General features: G+C 42.3%; 2 protein-coding genes across 2 annotated transcripts; both read right to left on the bottom strand.

Annotated features, from left to right (window-relative positions):
* Positions 1-3,481: 3,481 nt before the first annotated feature.
* Positions 3,482-17,698, bottom strand: LOC137619181 (zinc finger protein 721-like). The gene is made up of 2 exons (XM_068349366.1): positions 15,614-17,698; positions 3,482-6,201 (listed from the first exon to the last, which is right to left on the bottom strand). Exons 1-2 carry the CDS (start codon positions 17,510-17,512, stop codon positions 3,955-3,957), a joined length of 4,146 nt encoding a protein of 1,381 aa, XP_068205467.1. The 5' UTR covers positions 17,513-17,698; the 3' UTR covers positions 3,482-3,954.
* Positions 17,699-24,001: 6,303 nt separating this feature from the next.
* On the bottom strand, positions 24,002-26,284 carry LOC137619180 (zinc finger protein 665-like). Its single transcript, XM_068349365.1, has one exon. The coding sequence runs from the start codon at positions 26,282-26,284 to the stop codon at positions 24,002-24,004; it is 2,283 nt and encodes a 760-aa protein (XP_068205466.1).
* Between the last annotated feature and the right edge of the window lie 256 nt (positions 26,285-26,540).

Here is a 26,540-nt window from a genome sequence, read left to right as displayed (position 1 = left end):
CCATAGGTCTTGCTGCTTGAATGACTGTGTCTGCTGTCTACATCCTGAACAAAGTTTGAAGGACAGACTTGTTCAGGGGTGAGAGATCTATGACTGGTCTCCATCCTCCAGTCACTTTTTTCCCCAGAAGAAGTCGGCTGTAGAAGCCTGGAGACCTGTTTGAGACCACCTTTCCTTCCTCTGAATGACTTCCCACCTTTCTGGCCCTTGGACTAAAACAGCTTCTTAGACACCTTAGTTTTTGATGTCAAGGGATGGAAAGAGTTAGAATGACCTCTGGGGGTCGAGGAGCTATCCCATAAGGCCGAGACTGATGACCTTGAGTCATGGCTCTATGGAGGAGAGAATCCTTGGAGGATTTTCTCCACATGTCAGCTGATCATTCCAACTCTTCAGGATTGAAGAGCGAGGGTCCCTCGAGGGTCGGGTTCCAATGGCGGGTCACCTCCACGTCTGGCACCTGCCTGTAGAATCTTCCTACACTGTATCCCTTCACAAAGTTGACTGTGTAATGCAAAAGGAATTCCAAGGTCCAGTAACGGACAGAAGGAAGGATTCCAAGGACCGCCTGATTGTCTCCTTGGAAAGATCTGCAGAGCGAACAATGTGGCCCAACAACCCGAACCATAGATCGAGCCACACAGCAGCCTGCATGGCATACCTTGCACCTCGCTCTATGTTGAGTAGCTCAGAGGCAGAAAGGGAGGCTCTCAAGGAGGATAGTCTATGCAGTGGAATGTTCGGTGTGAGATATTCCGCCGACAGGTCTAGAGTCAGAGTAGAACGAGGATCTTGCTGTATCTCATAATACTTCCTTTGGAAGGAGGGTCAGGAGATGTGGCGCTGTGGGCTGACGGAAAGCACGCACGTCTACTATGTTATCTAGAAGAGCATCTACCTCACTATCTAGAATGCTTGCCTCACGATCGTGATCGTCTTGATCACGAGTACTTAGCATGAGACTTTGAGAGCGTGAAGCCAGTGATCTTGATCGCGTGCGTGACGTCCGTAATCGTGAGAGCTAGGCTTGTGATCGTGGGTATCTAGAGGAGGAGCACGAAGATGAACTTGTGCTTGAGCGTGAAGCTCTTGATCTTGAGCAGTGCGTCCTAGATCAAGGGTGTCTCTTAGAAGACTTACGCCAAGACTGCAATGACCTACGGTCTTTATGGCATGAGCCCATGGTTCTATCACGCGAACGTCCATGTAATGAACGCTTAGATTGTTAATGATCTCTTGAACCTCGTAAACGGGGTTCGGGTGAGCGTAAAGCTTGTATAGGTGATCCTATTAAAGGACTGGATGTTGTCACACGTCCAGGTGAAAAGCGAGCAAGTGGAGCGCTTGTCAAAGTAGGATCACTGCGCTCACTACGATCGTTCTGCCTAACTTCGTCAGCTTGCTGGGGCAGCGCAACCAAGCGGAAACCATCTCTGTTGGAAGAAACAGGGTTTATGTTAGGGTTACACAGCGATGTCGTCTTAGGTTGGCGAGCAGGGACATTGTCAGAAGGAGGCCAATGTAGGGGCAAACGAAAGCGATCACGTCCGCTTGTGGAAGGGCAAGGAGAGGGTGAAAGGTGGACTTAAAAAAGGTCCACGGTAAAAGATATTGTTGCCACGGGATAATTCTCTCGTCGCGGCACGCTGAAGGAATTGCAAAAGAGTCTCCTTTGAAGGGGGAGCAGAAATGCCCAAAAACAGCCAGGCCTGCAGCACATTTGCAAGGGAAAGGTTCTCCAGCGACTGGAGGTGAAGATATAGCATCAACATCCCCAGCACCTCAAGGTTGCCAATGAGTAAGTCAGTCTGCGCTCCTACTCGACCGATTCCCAGAGGAAGGTGGGCGAGGAGGACATTAGGAAAGCAATCCAGGAGAGCAGAAAGAAGCCAAACTCTTTTTCTCTGCAGAGGTAGCCTCCGTGGGAGAAAGATCTCTCTTAACTTTCTTCTTCCTGCCCGAACTTCTCCCACTGTAAGGCCGACCACACCCGAAACTTGTTGCAGGGCGAAGCCTGCTCGCAGCGACACCCGTCAGGAAGGACATAGAGGATGGTGATCTGTGTCCACGGAGGACACGAAGGTACTGCAAGGTATGCAAGGGAGTGTCAGAAGAAGGAGCACACTCACACCTGAAAAGAGGAAATGCATAAAGCAATGGTTGTATGTCTAATAGCGAGCCCTGGGAAGAGAGATACGTCCGATCTCAACCAGCCAAAAGAGAAAAGTGAGGCAGCTCTGTGAGCTGTGAGTAGAGATAGGTGTTCTAGGGCACTGCCCAGCCACTCCCTACTGACCCACGACAGTAGGGAGGTAGAGTTGCCACCACACATTTTCTTTCAGTCTATTGGCTGCCTTCTAGCTTTGCCGAAAGAGATATCCTACGTAAACAACGGAAGGTTTGTTAGTGCTGGAACAAAGTATAATTTCCACAAATACTGTTCGGGATTCTAACTGTCAATGAAGAGGTGCATTACTAGCTAACAACAGATGACCCATCAGAGATGACACCACAAGAAACTGAACATCACCGGGAAACACAAAAGATCTCGTTCAATCAGACATGTCTCTCTCGCTTAATCAAAATTTTATTCAACTCGTTTGTAAAAACCAAATAAAGAATCATCTGCAAAGGAACTGTCTCAATTCCACTTGATTAAACTAATTAGGGAACAACTAGAGTCTAGCAAGTATGGAAATTGAATCGCTCTGTAACAGCATTCTCCTCTTTTCTAAAGAACACGACTTTCCCAACTCCTTACAAATTTTCTACAGCAAAAATCTTCAAATGATTTAAAACACAAGATTTCCTTTGTCACAAACATAGCATCTAAACGGATTCTCCTTTTACAGGCCATAAGCACTTAACCCTTTTACTCCCAATGGACGTACTGGTACGTTTAAAAAAACTCATCCCTTTACCCCCATGGATATACTGGTACGTCCTTGTAAAAAACTGCAATTTACATTTTTTTTTGCATATTTTTGATAACCTTATGAGAAACTTCAGGCATTTTCCAAAAGAATGAGACCAACCTGACCTCTCTATGATGAAAATTAAGGCTGTTAGAGCAATTTAAAAAATATATATTGCAAAATGTGCTTGGAAAAAAAACGCCTGGGGGTTAAGGGTTAAGAATTTGGAACCCAATACATATAAATAATTTGAAATACATAAATGAGCCACACAAAATTTTATCCCTTGAAATCAAACAAAACTTGTAGCAAAAAGAAAACAATGTTTATTTGTGTATACTTTCGCTTTGATTTAAAGTTTCCTCGTGACTTTTTAACATAAACCACAAAAAAGAAAAAATGTATCGGTTGAAATTAAACAACACTGACAGTAGGAAAATCCTTTTTTATTTTAGTATACTTTCACTGACATTTAAAAAGTGTCCTGCTTATTCTAATCAGATTCTCAAAAGTGATCTTACCTAACACATCTGCTTCTATACTTGATAGAGATAAGGCATCTAGCCTACATTACTGTAGCACCTTCAACAGGCTACAACTGAGAAAATGAACGTTCAGCTGAACACTTTCTGACCATTAATGTTAAAAACATACGGAAGATTTTAATTCGTCAACAATGAACGAATGGACCTTTGGTCATCCAAGAAGGATTTTCTTTTCGGCCATTTTCCTAAAAGTGGATCAAACTGGGTTAAGTTCATTTAGCCCTAATAAAATTCCTTTTTGCGATGATCAAAACCCTTCTTCTATTCCTCGAAAAGCCAAGTCACATTCAGCTAACATACTAATAATAGTTATGACACGCCTCAAGACGTTCCCAATAATCGCACTCTTCAGAAATTTATTTCTTTAACTGTTCTCCCAAAATATTAAAATCATTATAACTAATAATTCCTTTAATTACAAAGTTTTCTCATTTATTTTTTGCTAGTTTTTGCTTTTGTGAACCACTTCACGGAACAGGTTTCATTCAGCACGGTTATGGTTTCTGAATCTCCACGAATGATGAATCAGCGGTGGACCCTTCCCTTGGGGTACTAAGCACAGGCTCATCTTGCTTAACGGTTAACCCATCCCTGGTGTGAATTTTATTATGTGCTAAAAGACCACTTTTCCGAGAAAATGCTTTGCCACAGATACTACATTTGAATAGCTTTTCTCCAGTGTGAGTTGTATAATGGTTTTTGAGACCAGACGGTTGAGCAAATGCTCTATCGCAGACACTGCATTTATATGGCTTCTCTCCTGTGTGAGTTCTATGATGAACTATTAAAGCACTTTTCTGAGCAAACCATCGGTCGCAGATGCTGCACTTGAATGGCTTCTCCCCGGTGTGAATTTTATGATGATCTTTTAAATTACATTTCAGAGAAAATGCTTTGTCACAGACACTGCACTTGAATGGCTTCTCCCCAGTGTGGATTATATGATGTCTTGTCAGTCTACGCAAATCAGCAAATACTTTGTCACAGACGCTGCACTTGAATGACTTCTCGGACTTCTCGAACTTCACGGACTTCTCTGACTTCTCGGTGTGATTTTTATAATGTTTTGTGAGACTACCTTTCAGCGAAAATGTTTTGTCACAGACACTACACTTGAATGGCCTCTCCCCGGTGTGAATTCTGATATGAGCTGCAAGATCACATCTTTGAAAAAATGCTTTGTTGCACACACTACACTTGAATGGCTTCTCATCAGTGTGGATTAGATAATGTCTAGTCAGACTACCTTTGTGAGAAAATGCTTTGTCACATACACTGCACTTATATGACTTCCCGGTGTGATTTTTATAATGTTCTTCGAGAGTACCTCTCTCCGAAAATGCTTTGTCACAGACACTACACTTAAATGGCTTTTCTCCTGTGTGAATTCTACAATGGACTGCGAGTCTAGCTTTCACAGAAAATTCTTTGCCACAGTCATTACACTTGAATGGCTTTTCTCCTGTGTGAACTTTACAATGGATTGCGAGTTTAGCTTTTTCATAAAATGCTTTGTCACAGACACTACACTTAAATGGCTTCTCTCCTGTGTGAATTTTACAATGGATTGCGAGTCTCGCTTTTGCAAAAAATGCTTTGTCACAGTCATTACACTTATACGGCTTCTCCCCAGTATGAATTCTATAATGTGCTGTGAGACTAGAACTCCTATCAAATGCTTTGCCACAGATATCGCACTTAAATGGATTCTCCTCAGTGTGAATTCTATGATGATATCTAAGGTGACCTCTCTGAGTGAATGCTTTTCCACAGACAGTGCACATAAATGGCCTCTCCTTAGTGTGAATTTTATGATGCTCTACGAGAATACGTTTCTTAGTAAAGGCTTTTTCGCAAACACTGCACTTGAATGGCTTCTCTCCAGTGTGAATTTTATGATGGTCTGTGAGATAACCTTTCAGAGGAAATGCTTTATCGCAAACACTGCACTTGAAAGGCTTCTCCCCACTGTGAATTTTTAAATGTCTCATGAGAGCAGTTTTCCAAACAAAGACTTTGCCACATTCACTACACTTGAATGACCTTCTGCAAGGGTGACTTTCATAATGATCTTTAAGATCAATTTCAGTAGAAAATGTTTTGTTACAGTCTCTGCATCTGAACTGGCTTCCAGGGTTAATTAGCTTATGGGTATTGGGTTCAACGGCTCCACTAAATTGTTTTTCATAATTCCCACCCACCAATGACTTCTCGCGCGTACCAACATCAGTGTGAGTTTCAGACTCACTTTCCTGACAAAGAGGTTTTTCACAGCCACTGTTTTCGATCTGTTCCTCTTTTTTCTGTAAACATTCTTTACCCTTTTCTTTTCCCTCTACTTCATCCTCTTTCCTACTGGATCCCAACTGAATGCCACAATCCTCTTTCACACCTGTCTCTACAATCTTCTCCTCTTGATTGATTTCCCTCTTGCTGATTTGTAACTCCTCCTCACTCACTGATGCATCACAGTCCAAAGAATATTTAATGTCACTTTCGCTCGACTCAAATACTTCTGGTTCTGCTTTGAATTCTATTTCTGGATCCTTGAAAATTGAGCCATCATCACAGAGTCCATCACTCACAAAAATATCATGATTCTCCAATTTCACTTCAGTGTGTGGAAACGAATCTTCCATTTCGCTTTTTATTGGAAATTCTGATGATTCAGAGTTCGTTATCTTCTCACCATCACAAGATGACATCTTCATCAGTGTTATCTTCAACGGTTTATAAATACATAGTTAACGCTAAACTTCCTACAGTACAAAGCAACACAGACCCTTCTTCCTTTTTCCGAGTCCTCCTTCTCTTGCAGATATCTTCAGTAGTTTACACAATCTTGTCACAAGAGTTGGATGTTTGTTTCCTTTGCTATAAAAAGTCTGAAGTCTGAAAGAATAGAGAACAACTATCAGTGGAGAAGGGCAAGATGATAATGTTGGAATTTTCTGAAATAAAATGACAATTTTTGACCTAATTAACAAATTTCAAAAGTAATTTGTATTTTACCTAACCATACGAACCTGAAGCTCTTTACTATGGAGAGATATATGTGGCAACAGCTGAAACTAGCAGTAAAACATTTAGCGAGGTGTTACTAGCTTCTGCTAGTTGGTGAGGGGGAAGGAGGTAGATCAACCACCCTAGTCACACTCGCAGTAGCTAACAGGAGTCACTTAGCAATTGTAGGCACGACTTCATGGGGTAGGTGATGGCAGGCCAGTATGCGTAAAGAGCTTCAGGTTTGTATGGTTAGGGAAAATACAAATGATTTCCAAATTTGTCATTTGGTCCGGCACCAAATACAAAGATTTTACCTCTTAACTATGGAGACTCACGTTTAGGTGGGCTAACACTTGGCCATACCGACCATTGCTTTTCAAACTGCTTTCTCTCTTACAGGTGTGATTTTTCTCTTTGATGCTTCTCATGCACGTATGTCCAGAACCTGAAGGGCACACTTGTAGCTCCTTCATATCCTCGGTCGAGACCGACACCACAATCTCCTGTAGACGTGCTGGCTGTGTGCGAGGCCCATTTCTCGCCTTCCCAGTGTTTTTTGTGACCCTCGCACCCGTTCGCCCTCTCTTTGACGACCTCCTGCATACAATGAGTCCTCCCACCATCTTCGAACCTCCTTGTCTTCCAGAGATCACAGTCCTCTACGTTCGTCATCCGCAAGCCAGCACTCCAGTTAGCGAGATAAGCTATCTTCTCGTTGGTCTCCTGTTTATGATCGTTGGTCTCCTTGGGATCATCACTCAACATCTTGTGATCATCACTTGCCGGCGCGTGGTTGATGCTCTTCTGAGCGTCATTCCTTTTTTGATCGTCATTCTCCAATTACACGCTCGCCTTCTGCTCACCGTTCGTCAGGACAAGACCTTCCGACAAGTTGTTCGCTGTCTTGTCACTCCAAAATATCTCCCACCAGATGACGCTCTCCTGCTCAGCGTTCTCTAGTGCACTGATCCCTGACGCTAGGATCTTCAGCTCGTCGCTCGCCAACGCTTTACTCCCCCAACTTGCCAATCGCCTTCTCGTTGATCTCCTATGCGACGCTCCCCGACGCAGAACTCACTATCGCGATGCTCCCCGCCACGTCACTCACTATCACCATACTTGCCAATGCGATGCTCTCCAGCGCGACGTTCTCCTATGCGCGCCACTCGCCTTCATGACGATCTCCTACGCCACGCTCCCCTACGCATCATTTGCTGATGCATCACGCGCCTTTCAGAGGATCTCCATCATGACAGTCGCTAACGTGTCATTTGCCTGTGTTGCTCGCCATCACACCGCTCGTCTTCTCGCAATTCGCCTGCCTGATCATCGTTTGCCCACTCGTCGAAGGTCTCCAAAGTCTTCTCCTCCTCATTCTCAAACTCTTGCTCAAGAATCACTCGCTCTACCTCACGAATCGCTCACCCCTGCACATTAATTGTATGTTCATGAGCACTCGCGAACTTTTCACAAGCATTAATGAGCAAAGAGTTTCCTCAAGAGTCCTCGACCTCAGCGGCAGCTAGTGGAAGGCCCGTCCCTTTTTGAGAAGGCTTCAAACACACTCTGAATAGGTACGCTGGCGTTCCTATTTCTCCAGACCAACCGGGGATGACATCAAAAGACCAGCTGATGCCTGTTCCTCTTCCATCTTCCCCACAGTTTCAGGTTCCAAGGTGACAACCTGCGAGGAAGCATTCTCCACCTCCAGGCCTCCCCATGGACACCTCGGACCTGTCATCTGTTGGCGAACAGCCATTCCGGTTCGACAACCTTATTAAGATGGTCACTTTGGCCACAGCAGAACCTCCTAAACCACCACAGATTCCTCCTAGGCAGAGGCCGGTTGTTACCTCTACCTAGGTCATACCGTTGGAGAAGTCGGTTTCCTTCTCTTCTTCCTCTACCTTTCCTACTGACCCCAGGAAGAGGCCAACTTGTGCTAGGGACCCAGTTCCACCGATGCCCCTCTCTCCCATCGGGAGAACAAGGGAAGGTGCAAGAGGCGCCTAGGTTCTGATGCAGGACTTCAACACCCTGGAGCTTACACCAGTGTGACGGTGTGACAGAGGAAGATGATGCCAAAACAGACCCTTCCTCATGTAGACCTTCTTCACCCTAGGGTGAGCATGGACATAGGCTCGCCTCGCAATATATCTCACGTGATTTATTTCTGTCCTCCAATCAAGGTAGTTCCCACCGAACTACAGGCCCCCTCTGGAGGGCGTTGAATCTCAAGCAAGAGAGGTTAAGGCCCCTAAGGAATGACCGGCACCCTCCAGACCTTTCTTGCTGAAAGAACATTTGCCGTCCGGTACGGAGCCTAAGGCTACGAAGACGGTCCCTAAGATCTATAAAGATCCTGAGAACCTCATGCAAGAGAGAGCCAGAAGTACTCCAGTCACGAGTTTCTCTCGTGACGTTCTTCCTCTTGATGAACTCGACAACCCCAGGCTCCTATTGATGAGAGCTTGGAGGTGGATGACTTCCTGGACTTTGACGAAAACAACTTCCCTAAGGCAGCGAGTCTGAGGTTCAAGTACAAGGCGGAACGTCGGGAGTCCGAATCCGCCTTCCAGCAAGTCCTAGCCTGCATGAGGGTTATTAATGGATTGTCAAACACGGTGGCAGCTCCTCAGGAAGGCAGGGACCATATGCATGGTACTTTGAGACCACCTAAGACCAGTTCCACCCCGCCTTGGTCTAAGGAAATGACGGCCGCCAGGAAGAGGGCGTTCTCCCAGATCGCTGGCTCCTCCAGCTTGCTTCATGCTGGTTCGTCATCTTGGTTCCTCCCGCCTCCTTTTCCCCAACAGAGAAGGCGTTTGATGTTTTGAAGCTCTTTCGAGAGGAGTCCTCATAGAGAGGCTTTCTGGACTTTCATGCACTTTCTCTGCTTCAGAGCACATCAACTTCCAGAAGGTCACAAAGTACGCCAAGCAGGCTGCTCCATAGCTGTATCGGTGGTTGGATTCAGTGGGCTACCTTGTGCAAACCAAGGATTGATCAAAATAGAGTACAAGAAGGTCCATGGAGACTTTTCTCTTGTCAGGCACTTGGACCTTGGAGTTCCTTTCCCACCAGGTTGTCCAACTTGGGAAAATGTAATTCTTAAAGAGACGAGATGCTGTGATTGAAAGATTCCACAAGCAGGTTCCTAGAGCTAAAGCATCAAGGCTCAGAAACTCTACTCTGCAAGGAACACCTCTCTTCAAGCCAAAGGATGTCGAGTGGGCCGCTGCGCGTTGGAGAAAATCCACTAAGGATTCTCTCCTTCATACGGCCTTGACGAACAGGCCCTATGGGAAGGCTCCTCCACCCCAAAAGAAACAGCCGCAGCCCACCAAACCCTCGACCAGTAGGACAGCAGGGTCCTCTAAAAAGTTGTCACGGCAGCCTTTTCCTGCCGAAGATCCAAAGGGCTCCAAACCCTCCAGAGGAGGGAAAGGTGGTAAGGGTAGAGGCAGAGGCCACTACCACTAGGGGGGCAATCCTATCACCAGCCCACCAGTGGGAGGATGCCTGCAACGCCGCTGGAAGAGGCGGATGCAACACGGGGCAGATTCGTGGACTACCTCTGTGATTTGGTAAGGGTATCGCATCCCATTCACACAATCTTCCCCTCCACTGACTCGAGATCCAGTTCCATCCAGCTTCTATATGAAGGAATCTGCAAACGAGCTGGACCTTCAGACCGAAGTCCACATTATGTTGGAGGGCGCTTTCAAAGAGATCCTCTATAGCAGCTAGACAAGAAAAGTTTCTCTCAAGTTACTTCAGATATTGGCACTGGATAAATCGCACAGTTTGTTTTCTTTGCTCTCTTGATAATCCTGGTGATATTGTCTAGTGTTACCTTATTGAATCACATTAGTTTTATCTGTGTATCAGGTGTAGCATTAATCTGACGTTGAATATTTGCAAATGACCTACTTATATTTTCTATTTTGTTTTTAAAGAATACTAGAAAATTATTTGCTAGTTCCTGGTCACTGTGCCCCTCTGTTAGCTTTTTTACATTTCCCATTATACCATTTAGGAAATGATATAACTTATTTATGACCGTTGCTGCTTCGCTTTTTTTCCTTCTTAGAGGGGTAATTATATTGGCACATTGCAATTTTGTATTCTACCCATGTACTTTCAGCTTTTAACCGATTCCTCTTTCATTCCTTACGTCTTTCTCACCTCTTTTTCTCTAAAGTCTCTCTATCAAACAATATACTGAATCCTGACCCTCCTCCTAATCGACGACCTGGAGCTCATGACATCAGGGGCATAAGTATGTCTCTGGCATTTAAGGGGACCGTCCGCCATGGGGTATTGACATAACTTTCAGAAATCGAAAATCGTTTTATTGCTTCTATGTATGCATAAACATGTCGTACATACTCCCCAGAAGTTTCAGCCAATTATTTTTACAAATAACGAAGATATAGAGGTTTTTTAAATGATGACGTCACCCTTACTGTGTCGTCTGCATGACTGAGTTTGACAAAATCGTCTTTGTGTGTTAATTTTGCATATCTATAGCGATTTTTCATCTATATTTTGAGCTATCGTACGTCTGGCAGAAATGGAAGGCATTGGTAGAGTGTAGATGAACGAAATCTACTCTTACAATAACAGAAGCCAAAGTTGCCAAAGATGTATAGAAGTTATAATGTATGCGTTTGTTTACTTGAAGTTCGTATGTACATTGTGTTTCCACAACGCCTTCGGGAACATTATAGCAAGGCCAATGTTACATAAGGTTGTAGAAAGAACAAATAGTCAATCATTTTTCAAAACAATGAAAATATAGCAGTGTTTAAATGATGTCATCCTTATGGCGTCGTCTGTATGACTGAGTTTGACAGGTGCGCAGTTCTCTCTCTCTCTCTCTCTCTATCTCTCTCTCGAATTATTTAAAACTCCCATTTATACAAATACTATAATAACAATGTTCAACTCTCTCTCTCTCTCTCTCTCTCTCTCTCTCTCTCTCTCTCTCTCTCTCATGTTTCGAAATCTCGTACCTCTGGCAGAAATGGAAGGCATTGGTAGAGGGTAGGTGAATGAAAACTACCAGCTACGGAAATATCACAAAGTTTCCAAAGACATATAGAAATTATAATGCATGTGTTTATTTACTTGAAGTTTGTATGTTGATTGTGCTTTCACAACGTCCTCTGGAATTTTATAGCAATGCCAATGTTACATAAGGTGATAGAAAGAACAAAAAGTAAGTGGAGAACAAGAAAACAGAAGCCAAAGATGTATAGAAGTTATAATGTATGCGTTTGTTTACTTGAAGTTCGTATGTACATTGTGTTTCCACAACGCCCTCGGCAACATTATACCAAGGCCAATATTACCTAAGGTTATAGAAAGAACAAATAGTCAATCATTTTTCCAAACAATGAAAATAGCGGTCTTTAAATAATGACGTCATCCTTATGGCGTCATCTGTATGACTGAGTTTGACAGATGCGTAGTTCTCTCTCTCTCTCTCTCCTCTCTCTCTCTCTCTCTCTCTCTCTCTCTCTCTCTCTCGAATTATATACCACTGCCATTTATACAAATACTTTTATTCTCTCTCTCTCTCTCTCTCTCTCTCTCTCCAATTATTAAAAACTCCCATTTGTACAAATACTATAATAACAATGTTCAACTCTCTCTCTCTCTCTCTCTCTCTCTCTCTCTCTCTCTCTCTCTCTCTCTCTCTCTCTCTCTCTCTCTCTCTCAATTTGAACTGTCATCTATATCAGCCAAAGGCTCTCTTTCTCTCTCTCTCTCTCTCTCTCTCTCTCTCTCTCTCTCTCTCTCTCTCTCTCTCTCATGTTTCGAAATCTCGTACCTCTGGCAGAAATGAAAGGCATTGGTAGAGGGTAGGTGAATGAAAACTACCAGCTACGAAAACATCACAAAGTTTCCAAAGACATATAGAAATTATAATGCATGTGTTTATTTACTTGAAGTTCGTATGTTGATTGTGCTTTCACAACGTCCTCTGGAATTTTATAGCAATGCCAATGTTACATAAGGTGATAGAAAGAACAAAAAGTAAGTGGAGAACAAGAAAAAAGAACCAAGAAAGAGGGAAATATGGATAAGAGTACAAAGCTGTAACCTGCTAACTAAAACACTGGCAACAATTAGAGATCGCTGGCAACTCATAACATAGGAATAGTAAACTGAGGGTTCAAATACCTCCTTTAGGGTGCATTTATGTAGGAATGAACAATAAATGTTATCATAATAATATTATCTTGATTTCTTTTAGAAAAGAAGCGAAAGCTTGGTGCAAATCTTTGGGAGCTCATAACTCAAAAACATATTTATTCCCACTTAAGTACATTTTTCTCACTTATTTGTTGTTCGATATTAGAGAAAAAGATATCGTTGAAAAGAAGAATAAAAATCCCACAATTCTGTCAGACAAAATTTTTATTTTCGTTTTACATTTTTTTTTCAGGATTATTTTCCGTCTAGACGAGGAAAAAAAATAAAAATTTATTAAAAAAACAGAAAGTAAAATCAAAATTCTGTCTGACAGAATTGTTCGGTTGTTAGAGTAGTTTTTATGGTATAAGTTTCAATACAATTGGTATTATAGTAGTGGGGAAAAATGTACCTAAATATTTTGTTTAAATCATGATTTTTGCTCATAAATCCAAAAGTTTTTGATCAAATGACTTGAAATTTTTATATGATGAAGGTATTATATATGTCTAAAACATATATAGAAATTGTGTAATTTGGATCATTAGAAAAAAAATGGCGGACATGGCGGACGGTCCCCTTAAACGCAACTCTGTGGTGCAGGTGTTGCAAGCGGGTGTGTGGGAGCAATAGACAACTGTCAGACATGACCCACTGGTACTGTGGTGGCTGCACAACAGGTGGTTTAAAAATAACTCAGGCTCCTTGATGGACAAGTAGCAGACGGTTGGGGGCATTGGTTTCCCGGGGTTAGTCTGTATGAATGTTTAAAATGACTGACTCCTTTTTCTTTCATCTTCCCCTCTCTTGGGGAACAGCCCCATGTGTTCTCTGCACGCTGGCCTCACCTATCTGCAGATAATAGCCATTTCCCTTGTGTAACCTAGTAGAGTCTTCATACTTGTACATGTTCCTGATACTCCTCGCGAGGTGAATATTGCGAATGTTTTTTTATTTGCATTCCTATTCTTAAACTTTGAATATTCTTATCTACCCAGTCACATTGCTAGTTCCTCACAACCACAGAGGCTGCTCAGGCCACTGCGAGCACATTACACAATGTCTCCTTTTAGCGAAGTGTTACACAATGTCTCCTTTTAGCGAGGTGTTACACAATGTCTCCTTTCAGCGAGGTGTTACACAATGTCTCTTTTTAGCGAGCGCATTACACAGTGTCTCCTTTTAGCGAGGTGTCAAGGTTTTTTTTCCAGTTACAGTCTAACTATGTACAGGTAAAAACCCGGGGCAATGACCAAGGTAGAGGTCGGACTGCCGCCTCCCTAACAGGTGAGTCGTCCTTATTAAATAGCGTAAGGTTTGTTTATAGTTACGGAACAAATGACAAATTTGGAAATTTGTATGTTTCCTAACGATACAAACCTTTAGCTATTTATACAAACGGTCCCACCATCACCCATCTCCCACAAGTCCTGCCAGCAATCAAAAGTGGTGAAACATCACTGATTTGTGAGTGGGGGTACCCGAACCCCCCTCCACCTCCCTCTAACGAGTGGTTGGGTGGTTGCCACCTCACACTGAAGTCTTGGTGGTTAGTCTTCCAGCTTTGCCGAGAGATAATCCCTATTTGGAACTTCCCAACCCTTAACCCACAGGGGTTATATTTTTTTTCAAGCACATTTTGCAGTATATTTTTTTCAAATTGCTCTATAAGCCTTAATTTTCGTCATAGAGAGGTCAGGTTGGTCTCATTCTCTTGGAAAATGCCTGAAGTTTCTTAAAAAATTATCAAAAGTATGCAAAAAAAAATGTAAATAGCAGTTTTTTACAAGGACGTACCGGTACCTCCATGGGGGTAAAGGGATGAGTTTTGTGAAACATACCAGTACGTCCTTTGGGGGTAAAAGGGTTAAATAACTAAATGTTCGTATCATTAGGGAAAATACAAATTATATCCAAATTTGTCATTTAATGTTCAATAAAGAATCATTTGCAAAGGAACTATCTTAATTACACTTGATTAAACTAACGAGAGAGAGTACAATTATTCTAGATAGTATGGAAATTTGATTGCTTTGTAACAATATTCTCCTCTTTTTAAAGGAACATGACTCCCTTGCAAATTTTCTAGGCACTAAGCACTTAGGGAATTTGGCACCCAATACATATAAATAATTCAAAATGCAAAAAAGTACCACACAAAATTTTATCCATTGAAATCAAACAAAACTTATAGCAAAAAGAAATCAATGTTTATTTTTGTATACTTTCACTTTGATTTAAAGTTTCCTCGTGACTTTTTAACATAATAAACCACAAAAAACGTATCGGTTGAAATTAAACAATACTAACAGTAAGAAAATCATTTTTATTTTAGTATACTTTCACTGACATTTAAAAAGTGTCCTGCTTATTCTAATCAGATCCTCAAAAGCGATCTTACGTAACACATCTGCTTCTATACTTGATAGAGATAAGGCATCTAGCCTACATTACTGTAGCACCTTCAACAGGCTACAACTGAGAAAAGGAGCGTTCAGTTGAACAATTTCTGACCAATAATGTTAAAAACATATGGAAGATCTTAATTCGTCAACGATGAACGAATGGACCTTTGGTCATCCAAGAAGGATTTTCTTTTCGGCCATTTTCCTATTTTGAAATTTGGTGTGCTAAAAGTGGATCAAATTGGGTTAAGTTCAATCTGCCCCTAATAAAATTCCTTTTTGCAATGATCAAATCCCTTCTTCTATTCCTCAAAAAGCCAAGTCACGTTCAGCTAACATACTAATAATAGCTATGACACGCCTCAAGACGTTCCCAGTAATCGCACTCTTCAAAAATTTATTTCTTTAACTGTTGTCCCAAAATATTAAAATCATTATAACTAATAATTCCTTTAATTACAAAGTTTTCTCATTCATTTTTTGCTAGTTTTTGCTTTTGTTAACCACTTCACGGAACAGGTTTCATTCAGCACGGTTATGGTTTCTGAATCTCCACGAATGATGGGTCAGTGGTGGACCCTTCTCTTGGAGTCCTAAGCACAGGATCATAATCCTTAACGGTTAACCCATCCCTGGTGTGAATTTTATCATGTGCTAAAAGACCACTTCTCCGAGCAAATGATTTCTCACAGACACTACACTTGAACGGCTTTTCTCCAGTGTGAGTTGTATAATGGTTATTGAGAGCAGAATTTTGAGCAAATGCTCTATCGCACACACTGCATTTATACGGCTTCTCTCCAGTGTGAGTTCTATGATGATCTTTTAAATTACCTTTCAGAGAAAACGTTTTGTCACAAACACTGCACTTGAATGGCTTCTCTCCAGTGTGGATTATATAATGTCTTTTCAAAGTACTACTATCAGAAAATGCTTTGTCACAGACGCTGCACTTGAATGACTTCTCAGTGTGATTTTTATGAGAAAATGCTTTGTCATAGACAATACCCTTAAATAGCTTTTCCCCGGTGTGAATTTTACAATGCACTGCGAGTTCAGCTTTTTCAGAAAATGCTTTGTCACAGTCAATGCACTTATATGGCTTCTCCCCAGTATGAATTCTAAAATGTACTGTTAAATTAGAGCTATTATAAAATGCTTCGCCACAGATATCGCACTTGAATGGCTTCTCCCCAGTATGAATTCTAAAATGTACTGTTAAATTAGTACTCTTATAAAATGCTTTGCCACAGACATTACACTTATATGGCTTCCCACCAGTGTGAATTCTCTGATGATTTTTAAGGATACTTTTCTGAGCGTATGCTTTTCCACAGACAGTGCACTTAAATGGCATCTCCTTTGTGTGAATTTCATGATGCGCTATGAGACTACGTTTCTGAGAAAAGGCTTTTTCGCAAACACTGCACTTAAAAGGCTTCTCTCCAGTGTGCATTTTATTATGCGCTACGAGACTACGTTTATGAGTAAAAGCTTTTTCGCAAACACTGCACTTAAAAGGCTTCTCTCCAGTGTGAATTTTATGATGGTCTGTGAGATAATCTTTCTGAGAAAAGGCTTTTTCGCAAACACTGCACTTGAAAGGTTTCTCCCCACTGTGATTTCTTAAATGTCTCATGAGAGCACTTTTCCGTAAATACTCTTTGCCACATTCACTACACTTGAATGACCTTCTGCCAGGGTGACTTTCATAATGTGCTTTAAGATCAATTTCATTGGAAAATGTTTCGTCATAGTCTCTGCATCTGAACTGGCCTTCAGTGTGAATTAGATTGGGAGTGTTGGGTTCAACGACTCCACTAAATTGTTTTTCATAATTCCCACCCACAAATGACTCACGCATACCTACATCAGTGTGAGTTTTGGAATCCCTTTCCTGACAAAGAGGTTTTCCACAGCCACTGTTTTCAATCTGCTCCTCCTCTTTCAGTAAACATTCTTTACTACTTCGTCTTCCCTTTTCCTCACTCTCTTTCCTACTGAATCCCAGCTGTATGCCACAATCCTCTTTCACACCTGTCTTTACACTCTTCTTCTCCTCTTTATTGACTTTCCTTTTGCTGACCTGTAAATCCTCCTCATTCATTGATGCACCAGAGTTGAAAGAATATTTCATGTCACCTTCAGTTGACTCAAACATTTCTGGCTCTGCTTTGAATTCTGGCTCTGCCTTGAATTCTATTTCTGACTCAACTTTGAATTCTATTTCTGGCTCGGCTTTAAATTCTGGCTCGGCTTTGAATTCCAAGTCTGGATCGATGAAAAGAGAGTCATCATCAAAGTGTTCCATGCTGTCAACCAAATCATCATTTTCTAACTTGACTGCAGTGTGTAAAAAAGAATCTTCCGTTTCGTTTTTTATTGGAAATTCTATTGATTGAGAGTTCTTCATCCTCTCCCTATTACTGGATGACATTCTCTTCAATATTACCTTCAACAGCAGACAAATATAAAGTTAACACTGCACTTCAAAGTCTTACACCATGGACCAACACAGAGCTTTCTTCCTTTTTCTGAGTCCTGTTTCTCTTGCAGATATCTTCAATAGTTTACACAATCTTGTCACAAGAGTTGGATGTTTATTTCCTTTGCTATAAAACTCTGAAGTCTGAAAGAATAGAGAACAACTATCAGTGGAGAAGGGCAAGATGATAATGTTGGACTTTTCTGAAATAAAATGACAATTTTTGAACTAATTAACAAATCTAAAAAAGTAATTTGTATTTTTCCTAACCATACAAACCTGAAGCTCTTTATTATGGAGATATATTTGGCAACAGCTGAAACTAGCAGTAAAACATTTAGCGAGGTGTAACTAGCTTCTGCTAGTTAGTGGGGGGAGGGGGGGTAGATGAACCACCCAGCTGACACTCGCAGTAGCTAACAGGAGTCACTTTGCAATTGCAGGCACGACTTCATGGGGTAGGTGATGGCAGGCCAGTATGCGTAAAGAGCTTCAGGTTTGTATGGTTAGGGAAAATACAAATGATTTCCAAATTTGTCATCTGGTCGGGCACCAAATACAAAGATTTTACCTCTTAACTATGGAAACTCACGTTTAGGTGGGTGGAAGTCTAAGACGAACGGGTCGCGACTCTTGTGCTTCGCGCGAACTGTGGAAGTGCGCACCACATCACTTCGCTACCACTCACCGAGAGATAACGGCCCGAGCCATTTCTGTGATGGTGTGAGAACTAAGTATTGTGACTCAACCAGGTGAGATGTATCTTGGAGCTTAAGCTCCTCACTCACCTAGATGTTGCCTGATCACTACCTCACTGGGAGATCGCGGACTTAACAAATATATATTACATACTGAATATCAAGTTACACAAGGGGCAATGGTGCCTACCTGCAGTCAGAGGATGTCAGCTTGCAGAGTTCCATGGATGCTAAAACCCCAAGAGAGGGGAGAATGAAGAATGAAGAGGCCAGTCACTCGCATATTCATTCTAGTCCTACAACTGGGTAACATCTGCCCTCAACCAATAGTTTCTTGTCCTACAAAGGAGCTGTGATTGTGAGCAAGTTTTGTGCAGCCACCACAGGACGTATCAAAAAGGTATCTAGGTTACTGTGGGTTATATGCGGATACATCCAGGCATGAAGCTGAAGCAACTGGACGTTCTTGTGATAGATGTTAGCGTGTGGTTGTTTGAGTAGATCTTGAAGTGGAGGAAGTTCTCTCGGTTGATCTACTATCATTTGCTGAAGGTCCAGAAACCATTCTGCATGATGCCATAGCAAAGCTATGAGGGTCATCATTAGATTTTTGGATGCTCTGGTCTTGTTGAGCAAGCCTCTCATAACACAAAACGGGGGAAAGGCATACACATCGATGTCACACTGTTGTTAAAATGCATCCTGCCATAGAGACTCAGGGTCTGGGACTGGGGAACAGTAAAGCGGGAGCCTTAAGTTCAGGGATGTTGCGAACAGGTCCACAGTCAGGGAACCCGCCAAAGTTAGGACTTAGTTGGCTATCAGAGGATTCAAAGATCATTCGGAACCCACTACCTGAGTCGCTCAGCTCAGATTGTCTGCGAGCACATTCCTTTTACCCAGAATGAAGCAAGCTGCCGGTGTTACCGAATGATCTTCTGCCCGTCTTAGTATCTCTACTGCAAGATGGCATAGTTGCTGCGAAAAGGTACCACCTTGTTTCTTTATATAAGCTGCTACTGTGGTGTTGTCGCTCATCAAAACCACCGAGTGACCCATCAGCATCTGATAGAACTGTTTGAGGGCTAGGAAGGCTGCTCTCATCTCTAAGAGATTTATGTACTGAGATTGTGTGGTGCAGCGAAGAGCAACAAATTCGGAGGATGGACGAGAAGATCTTGGCCCTTGCAGAGATTCACCTCTGGGTGTGCTGGTCCCACAAGTACTTGAGATGTCATTGGAGGGATCTTATCCTGAGGCGGGAGTTGGGAACATGACGGATCAGGGAGGTTAGATGACCTAGGACGCATAACCACTGTCGACTAGACATGTCTTCTCGTCTGAGGAAAGGATGAGCCTGTGTACTCTGTCATCTGATGGAAAGGCTTTTTGTATTATGGTGTCTATTAACATACCGAGGTACACTATTCTCTGAGATGGAAGCAGTGATAACTTCTTGAGATTTATCACGATCCCCAGATACTGACAAAACTCAAAAAGCATGTTCTGCCAAAACTAGCCAGTTGTCTAGGTATCTTAGGAGACGAATGCCGTTCTTGTGAGCCCATGTTGACACTAGGGTGAACACCCTCGTCAAGACCTGGGGTGCTCTTGAGAGACTGAAACGGAGAACTTTGAATTGATAGTGTCTTCCTTCGTGTATGAACCTTAGATACTTCCTTGAAGATGTATGGACTGGGATCTGAAAGTATGCGTCCCGGAGATCCGATGTACACGTGAAGTCCATAGGTCTTGCTGCTTGAATGACTGTGTCTGCTGTCTACATCCTGAACAAAGTTTGAAGGACAGACTTGTTCAGGGGTGAGAGATCTATGACTGGTCTCGATCCTCCAGTCGCCTTTTTCCCCAGAAGAAGTCGACTGTAGAAGCCTGGAGACCTGTTTGAGACCACCTTTCCTTCCTCTGAATGACTTCCCACCTTTCTGGCCCTTGGACTAAAACAGCTTCTTAGACACCTTAGTTTTTGATGTCAAGGGATGGAAAGAGTTAGAATGACCTCTGGGGGTCGAGGAGCTATCCCATAAGGCCGAGACTGATGACCTTGAGTCATGGCTCTATGGAGGAGAGAATCCTTGGAGGATTTTCTCCACATGTCAGCTGATCATTCGAACTCTTCAGGATTGAAGAGCGAGGGTCCATCGAGGGTCGGGTTCCAATGGCGGGTCACCTCCACGTCTGGCACCTGCCTGTAGAATCTTCCTATCACTGTATCCCTTCACAAAGTTGACTGTGTAATGCGAAAGGAATTCCAAGGTCCAGTAACGGACAGAAGGAAGGATTCCAAGGACCGCCTGATTGTCTCCTTGGAAAGATCTGCAGAGCGAACAATGTGGCCCAACAACCCGAACCATAGATCGAGCCACACAGCAGCCTGCATGGCATACCTTGCACCTCGCTCTATGTTGAGTAGCTCAGAGGCAGAAAGGGAGGCTCTCAAGGAGGATAGTCTATGCAGTGGAATGTTCGGTGTGAGATATTCCGCCGACAGGTCTAGAGTCAGAGTAGAACGAGGATCTTGCTGTATCTCATAATACTTCCTTTGGAAGGAGGGTCAGGAGATGTGGCGCTGTGGGCTGACGGAAAGCACGCACGTCTACTATGTTATCTAGAAGAGCATCTACCTCACTATCTAGAATGCTTGCCTCACGATCGTGATCGTCTTGATCACGAGTACTTAGCATGAGACTTTGAGAGCGTGAAGCCAGTGATCTTGATCGCGTGCGTGACGTCCGTAATCGTGAGAGCTAGGCTTGTGATCGTGGGTATCTAGAGGAGGAGCACGAAGATGAACTTGTGCTTGAGCGTGAAGCTCTTGATCTTGAGCAGTGCGTCCTAGATCAAGGGTGTCTCTTAGAAGACTTACGCCAAGACTGCAATGACCTACGGTCTTTATGGCATGAGCCCATGGTTCTATCACGCGAACGTCCATGTAATGAACGCTTAGATTGTTAATGATCTCTTGAACCTCGTAAACGGGGTTCGGGTGAGCGTAAAGCTTGTATAGGTGATCCTATTAAAGGACTGGATGTTGTCACACGTCCAGGTGAAAAGCAAGCAGGTGGAGCGCTTGTCAAAGTAGGATCACTGCGCTCACTACGATCGTTCTGCCTAACTTCGTCAGCTTGCTGGGGCAGCGCAACCAAGCGGAAACCATCTCTGTTGGAAGAAACAGGGTTTATGTTAGGGTTACACAGCGATGTCGTCTTAGGTTGGCGAGCAGGGACATTGTCAGAAGGAGGCCAATGTAGGGGCAAACGAAAGCGATCACGTCCGCTTGTGGAAGGGCAAGGAGAGGGTGAAAGGTGGACTTAAAAAAGGTCCACGGTAAAAGATATTGTTGCCACGGGATAATTCTCTCGTCGCGGCACGCTGAAGGAATTGCAAAAGAGTCTCCTTTGAAGGGGGAGCAGAAATGCCCAAAAACAGCCAGGCCTGCAGCACATTTGCAAGGGAAAGGTTCTCCAGCGACTGGAGGTGAAGATACAGCATCAACATCCCCAGCACCTCAAGGTTACCAATGAGTAAATCAGTCTGCGCTCCTACTCGACCGATTCCCAGAGGAAGGTGGGCGAGGAGGACATTAGGAAAGCAATCCAGGAGAGCGGAAAGAAGCCAAACTCTTTTTCTCTGCAGAGGTAGCCTCCGTGGGAGAAAGATCTCTCTTAACTTTCTTCTTCCTGCCCGAACTTCTCCCACTGTAAGGCCGACCACACCCGAAACTTGTTGCAGGGCGAAGCCTGCTCGCAGCGACACCCGTCAGGAAGGACATAGAGGATGGTGATCTGTGTCCACAGAGGACATGAAGGTGCTGCAAGGTACGCAAGGGAGCGTCAGAAGAAGGAGCACACTCACACCTGAAAAGAGAAAGAAAGTGCATAAAGCAATAGTTGAATGTCTAATAGCGAGCCCTGGGAAGAGAGATACGTCCGATCAGTACCAGCCAAAAGAGAAAAGTGAGGCAGCTCTCTGAGCTGTGAGTAGAGATAGGTGTGCAAGGGCACTGCCCAGCCAACCACTACTGACCCACAACGGTGGGCAGGTAGAGTTGCCACCACACATTTTCTTTCAGTCTATTGGCTGCCTTCTAGCTTTGCCGAAAGAGATATCCTACGTAAACAACGGAAGGTTTGTTAGTGCTGGAACAAAGTATAATTTCCACAAATACTGTTCGGGATTCTAACTGTCAATGAAGAGGTGCATTACTAGCTAACAACAGATGACCCATCAGAGATGACACCACAAGAAACTAAACATCAACCAGGGAAACACAAAATACATCATTCAATCAGACATATCTCTCTCGTTTAATCAAAATTTTATTCAACTCGTTTGTAAAAACCAAATAAAGAATCATCTGCAAAGGAACTGTCTCAATTCCACTTAATTAAACTAACTAGAGCACAACTAGAGTTTAGCAAGTATGGAAATTGAATTGCTTTGTAACAGCATTCTCCTCTTTTCTAAAGAACACAACTTTCCCAACTCCTTACAAATTTTCTACAGCAAAAATCTTCAAATGATCTAAAACACAAGATTTACTTTGTCACAAACATAGCACCTAAATGGATTCTCCTTTTACAGGCCATAAGCACTTAACCCTTTCACTCCCAATAGACGTACTGGTACGTTTAAAAAAACTCATCCCTTTACCCCCATGGATATACTGGTACGTCCTTGTAAAAAACTGCTATTTACATTTTTTTTTGCATATTTTTGATAACCTTATGAGAAACTTCAGGCATTTTCCAAAAGAATGAGACCAACCTGACCTCTCTATGATGAAAATTAAGGCTGTTAGAGCAATTTAAAAAATATATATTGCAAAATGTGCTTGAAAAAAAAAAAAAACGCCTGGGAGTTAAGGGTTGGAAAGTTCCAAATAGCTTGGGGGTAAAAGGGTTAAGAATTTGGAACCCAATACATATAAATAATTCAAAATACATAAATGAACCACACAAAATTTTATCCATTGAAATCAAACAAAACTTATAGCAAAAAGAAAACAATGTTTATTTGTGCATACTTTCGCTTTGATTTAAAGTTTCCTCGTGACTTTTTAACATAAACCACAAAAAAGAAAAAATGTATCGGTTGAAATTAAACAACACTGACAGTAGGAAAATCCTTTTTTATTTTAGTATACTTTCACTGACATTTAAAAAGTGTCCTGCTTATTCTAATCAGATTCTCAAAAGTGATCTTACCTAACACATCTGCTTTTATACTTGATAGAAATAAGGCATCTTGCATACATTACTGTAGCACCTTCAACAGGCTACAACTGAGAAAATGAACGTTCAGCTGAACACTTTCTGACCATTAATGTTAAAAACATACGGAAGATTTTAATTCGTCAACAATGAACGAATGGACCTTTGGTCATCCAAGAAGGATTTTCTTTTCAGCCATTTTCCTAAAAGTGGATCAAACTGGGTTAAGTTCATTTAGCCCTAATAAAATTCCTTTATGTGATGATCAAAACCCTTCTTCTATTCCTCAAAAAACAAAGCCACGTTCAGCTAACATACTAATAATAGCTACGACACGCCTCAAGACATTCCCAGTAATCGCACCCTCCAGAAATTTATTTCTTTAACTGTTGTCCCAAAATATTAAAATCATTATAACTAATAATTCCTTTAATTACAAAGTTTTCTCATTTATTTTTTGCTAGTTTTTGCTTTTGTGAACCACTTCACGGAACCGGTTTCATTCAGCACAGTTATGGTTTCTGAATCTTCACGAATGATGAATTAGCGGTGGATCCTTCCCTTGGGGTACTAAGCACAGGCTCATCTTGCTTAACGGTTAACCCATCCCTGGTGTGAATGTTATTATGTGCTAAAAGACCACTTTTCCGAGAAAATGCTTTGCCACAGACACTACATTTGAATAGCTTTTCTCCAGTGTGAGTTGTATAATGGTTTTTGAGACCAGACGGTTGAGCAAATGCTCTATCGCAGACACTGCATTTATATGGCTTCTCTCCAGTGTGAGTTCTATGATGAACTATTAAAGCACTTTTCTGAGCAAACCATCGATCGCAGACGCTGCACTTGAATGGCTTCTCCCCGGTGTGAATTTTATGATGATCTTTCAAACTAGATTTCAGAGAAAACGCTCTATCACAGACACTGCACTTGAATGGCTTCTCTCCAGTGTGGATTATATGATGTCTTGTCAGTCTACGCAAATCAGCAAATGCTTTGTCACAGACGCTGCACTTGAATGACTTCTCGGACTTCTCGGACTTCTCGGTGTGATTTTTATAATGTTGTGTGAGACTACCTTTCTGCGAAAATGTTTCATCACAGACACTACCTTTGAATGGGTTTTCTCCAGTGTGAGTTATATAATGAGTCCTTAAAGTACTTTTCTGAGCAAAAGATCGGTCGCAGACGCTGCACTTGAATGGCTTCTCTCCAGTGTGAATTCTTAAATGTCTCCTGAGAGCAAATTTCACAAGAAACTCTTTGCCACATTCATTACACTTGAATGACCTTCTGCAAGGGGGACTTTTACTATGTGCTTTAAGATCAATTTCATTAGAAAATGTATTGCCACAGTTTCTGCATCTGAACTGGCTTCCAGTGGGAATTTGTTTTTCATAATTCTCACCCACAAATGACTTTTCTGTCGTACCAACATCAGTGTGGCTTTTGGAATCTCTTTCCTGAATCTCCATGAATAATGGATCAGTGGTGGACCTTTCCCTTGGAATACTAAGCACCAGCTCATTTTGCTTAACAATCAACTCATCTCTGGTGTGAGTTTTATGATGTGCTGTGAGACAACTTCTCTGAACAAATGATCTGTCACAGACACTGCACTTGAATGGCCTCTCCCCGGTGTGAATGCTGATATGAGCTGCAAGATCACATCTTTGAAAAAATGCTTTGTCGCACACACTGCACTTGAATGGCTTCTCATCAGTGTGGATTAAATAATGTCTAGTCAGACTACCTCTCTGCGAAAATGCTTTGCCACAGACATTCCACTTGAATGGCTTCTCTTCAGTGTGAATTCTGCGATGATATATAAGGGAACCTCTCTGAGCGAATGCTTTTCCACAGACAGTGCACTTAAATGGCCTCTCCTTAGTGTGAGTTTTATGATGCTCTACGAGAATACGTTTCTTAGTAAAGGCTTTTTCGCAAACACTGCACTTGAATGGCTTCTCTCCAGTGTGAATTTTATGATGGTCTGTGAGATAACCTTTCAGAGGAAATGCTTTATCGCAAACACTGCACTTGAAAGGCTTCTCCCCACTGTGAATTTTTAAATGTCTCATGAGAGCAGTTTTCCAAACAAAGACTTTGCCACATTCACTACACTTGAAAGACCTTCTGCAAGGGTGACTTTCATAATGTTCTTTAAGATCAATTTCAGTAGAAAATGCTTTGTTACAGTCTCTGCATCTGAACTGGCTTCCAGGGTTAATTAGCTTATGGGTATTGGGTTCAACGGCTCCACTAAATTGTTTTTCATAATTCCCACCCACCAATGACTTCTTGCGCCTACCAACATCAGAGTGAGTTTCAGACTCACTTTCCTGACAAAGAGGTTTTTCACTGCCACTGTTTTCGATCTGTTCCTCCTCTTTCAGTAAACATTTTTTCCCCGTTCCTCTTCCCGCTCCTTCGTCCTCTTTCCTACTAGATCCCAACTGTATGACACAATCCTCTTTCACACCTATCTCTACACTCTTCTCCTCTTGATTGATTTCCCTCTTGCTGATTTGTAAATCCTCCTCACTCACTGATGCATCAGAGTCCAAAGAATATTTAATGTCACTTTCGCTCGACTCAAATACTTCTGGTTCTGCTTTGAATTCTATTTCTGGATCCTTGAAATCAGAGCCATCATCACAGAGTCCATCACTCACAAAAATATCATGATTCTCCAATTTCACTTCAGTGTGTGGAAACGAATCTTCCATTTCGCTTTTTATTGGAAATTCTGATGATTCAGAGTCCGTCATCCTCTCACCATCAAAAGATGACATTTTCATCAGTGTTATCTTCAACGGTTTATAAATACATAGTTAACGCTAAACTTCCTACAGCAAAAAGCAACACAGACCCTTCTTCCTTTTTCCGAGTCCTGTTTCTCTTGCAGATATCTTCAGTAGTTTACACAATCTTGTCACAAAAGTTGGATGTTTATTTCCTTTGCTATAAAATGTCTGAAGTCTGAAAGAATAGAGAACAACTATCAGTGGAAAAGGGCAAGATGATAATGTTGGAGTTTTCTGAAATAAA

Source organism: Palaemon carinicauda, chromosome 25 (genome assembly GCF_036898095.1).
Source record: "Palaemon carinicauda isolate YSFRI2023 chromosome 25, ASM3689809v2, whole genome shotgun sequence".
In the NCBI taxonomy this organism is placed as follows: Eukaryota; Metazoa; Arthropoda; class Malacostraca; order Decapoda; family Palaemonidae; genus Palaemon; species Palaemon carinicauda.
This window is presented reverse-complemented; position numbering and strand designations above follow the sequence as displayed.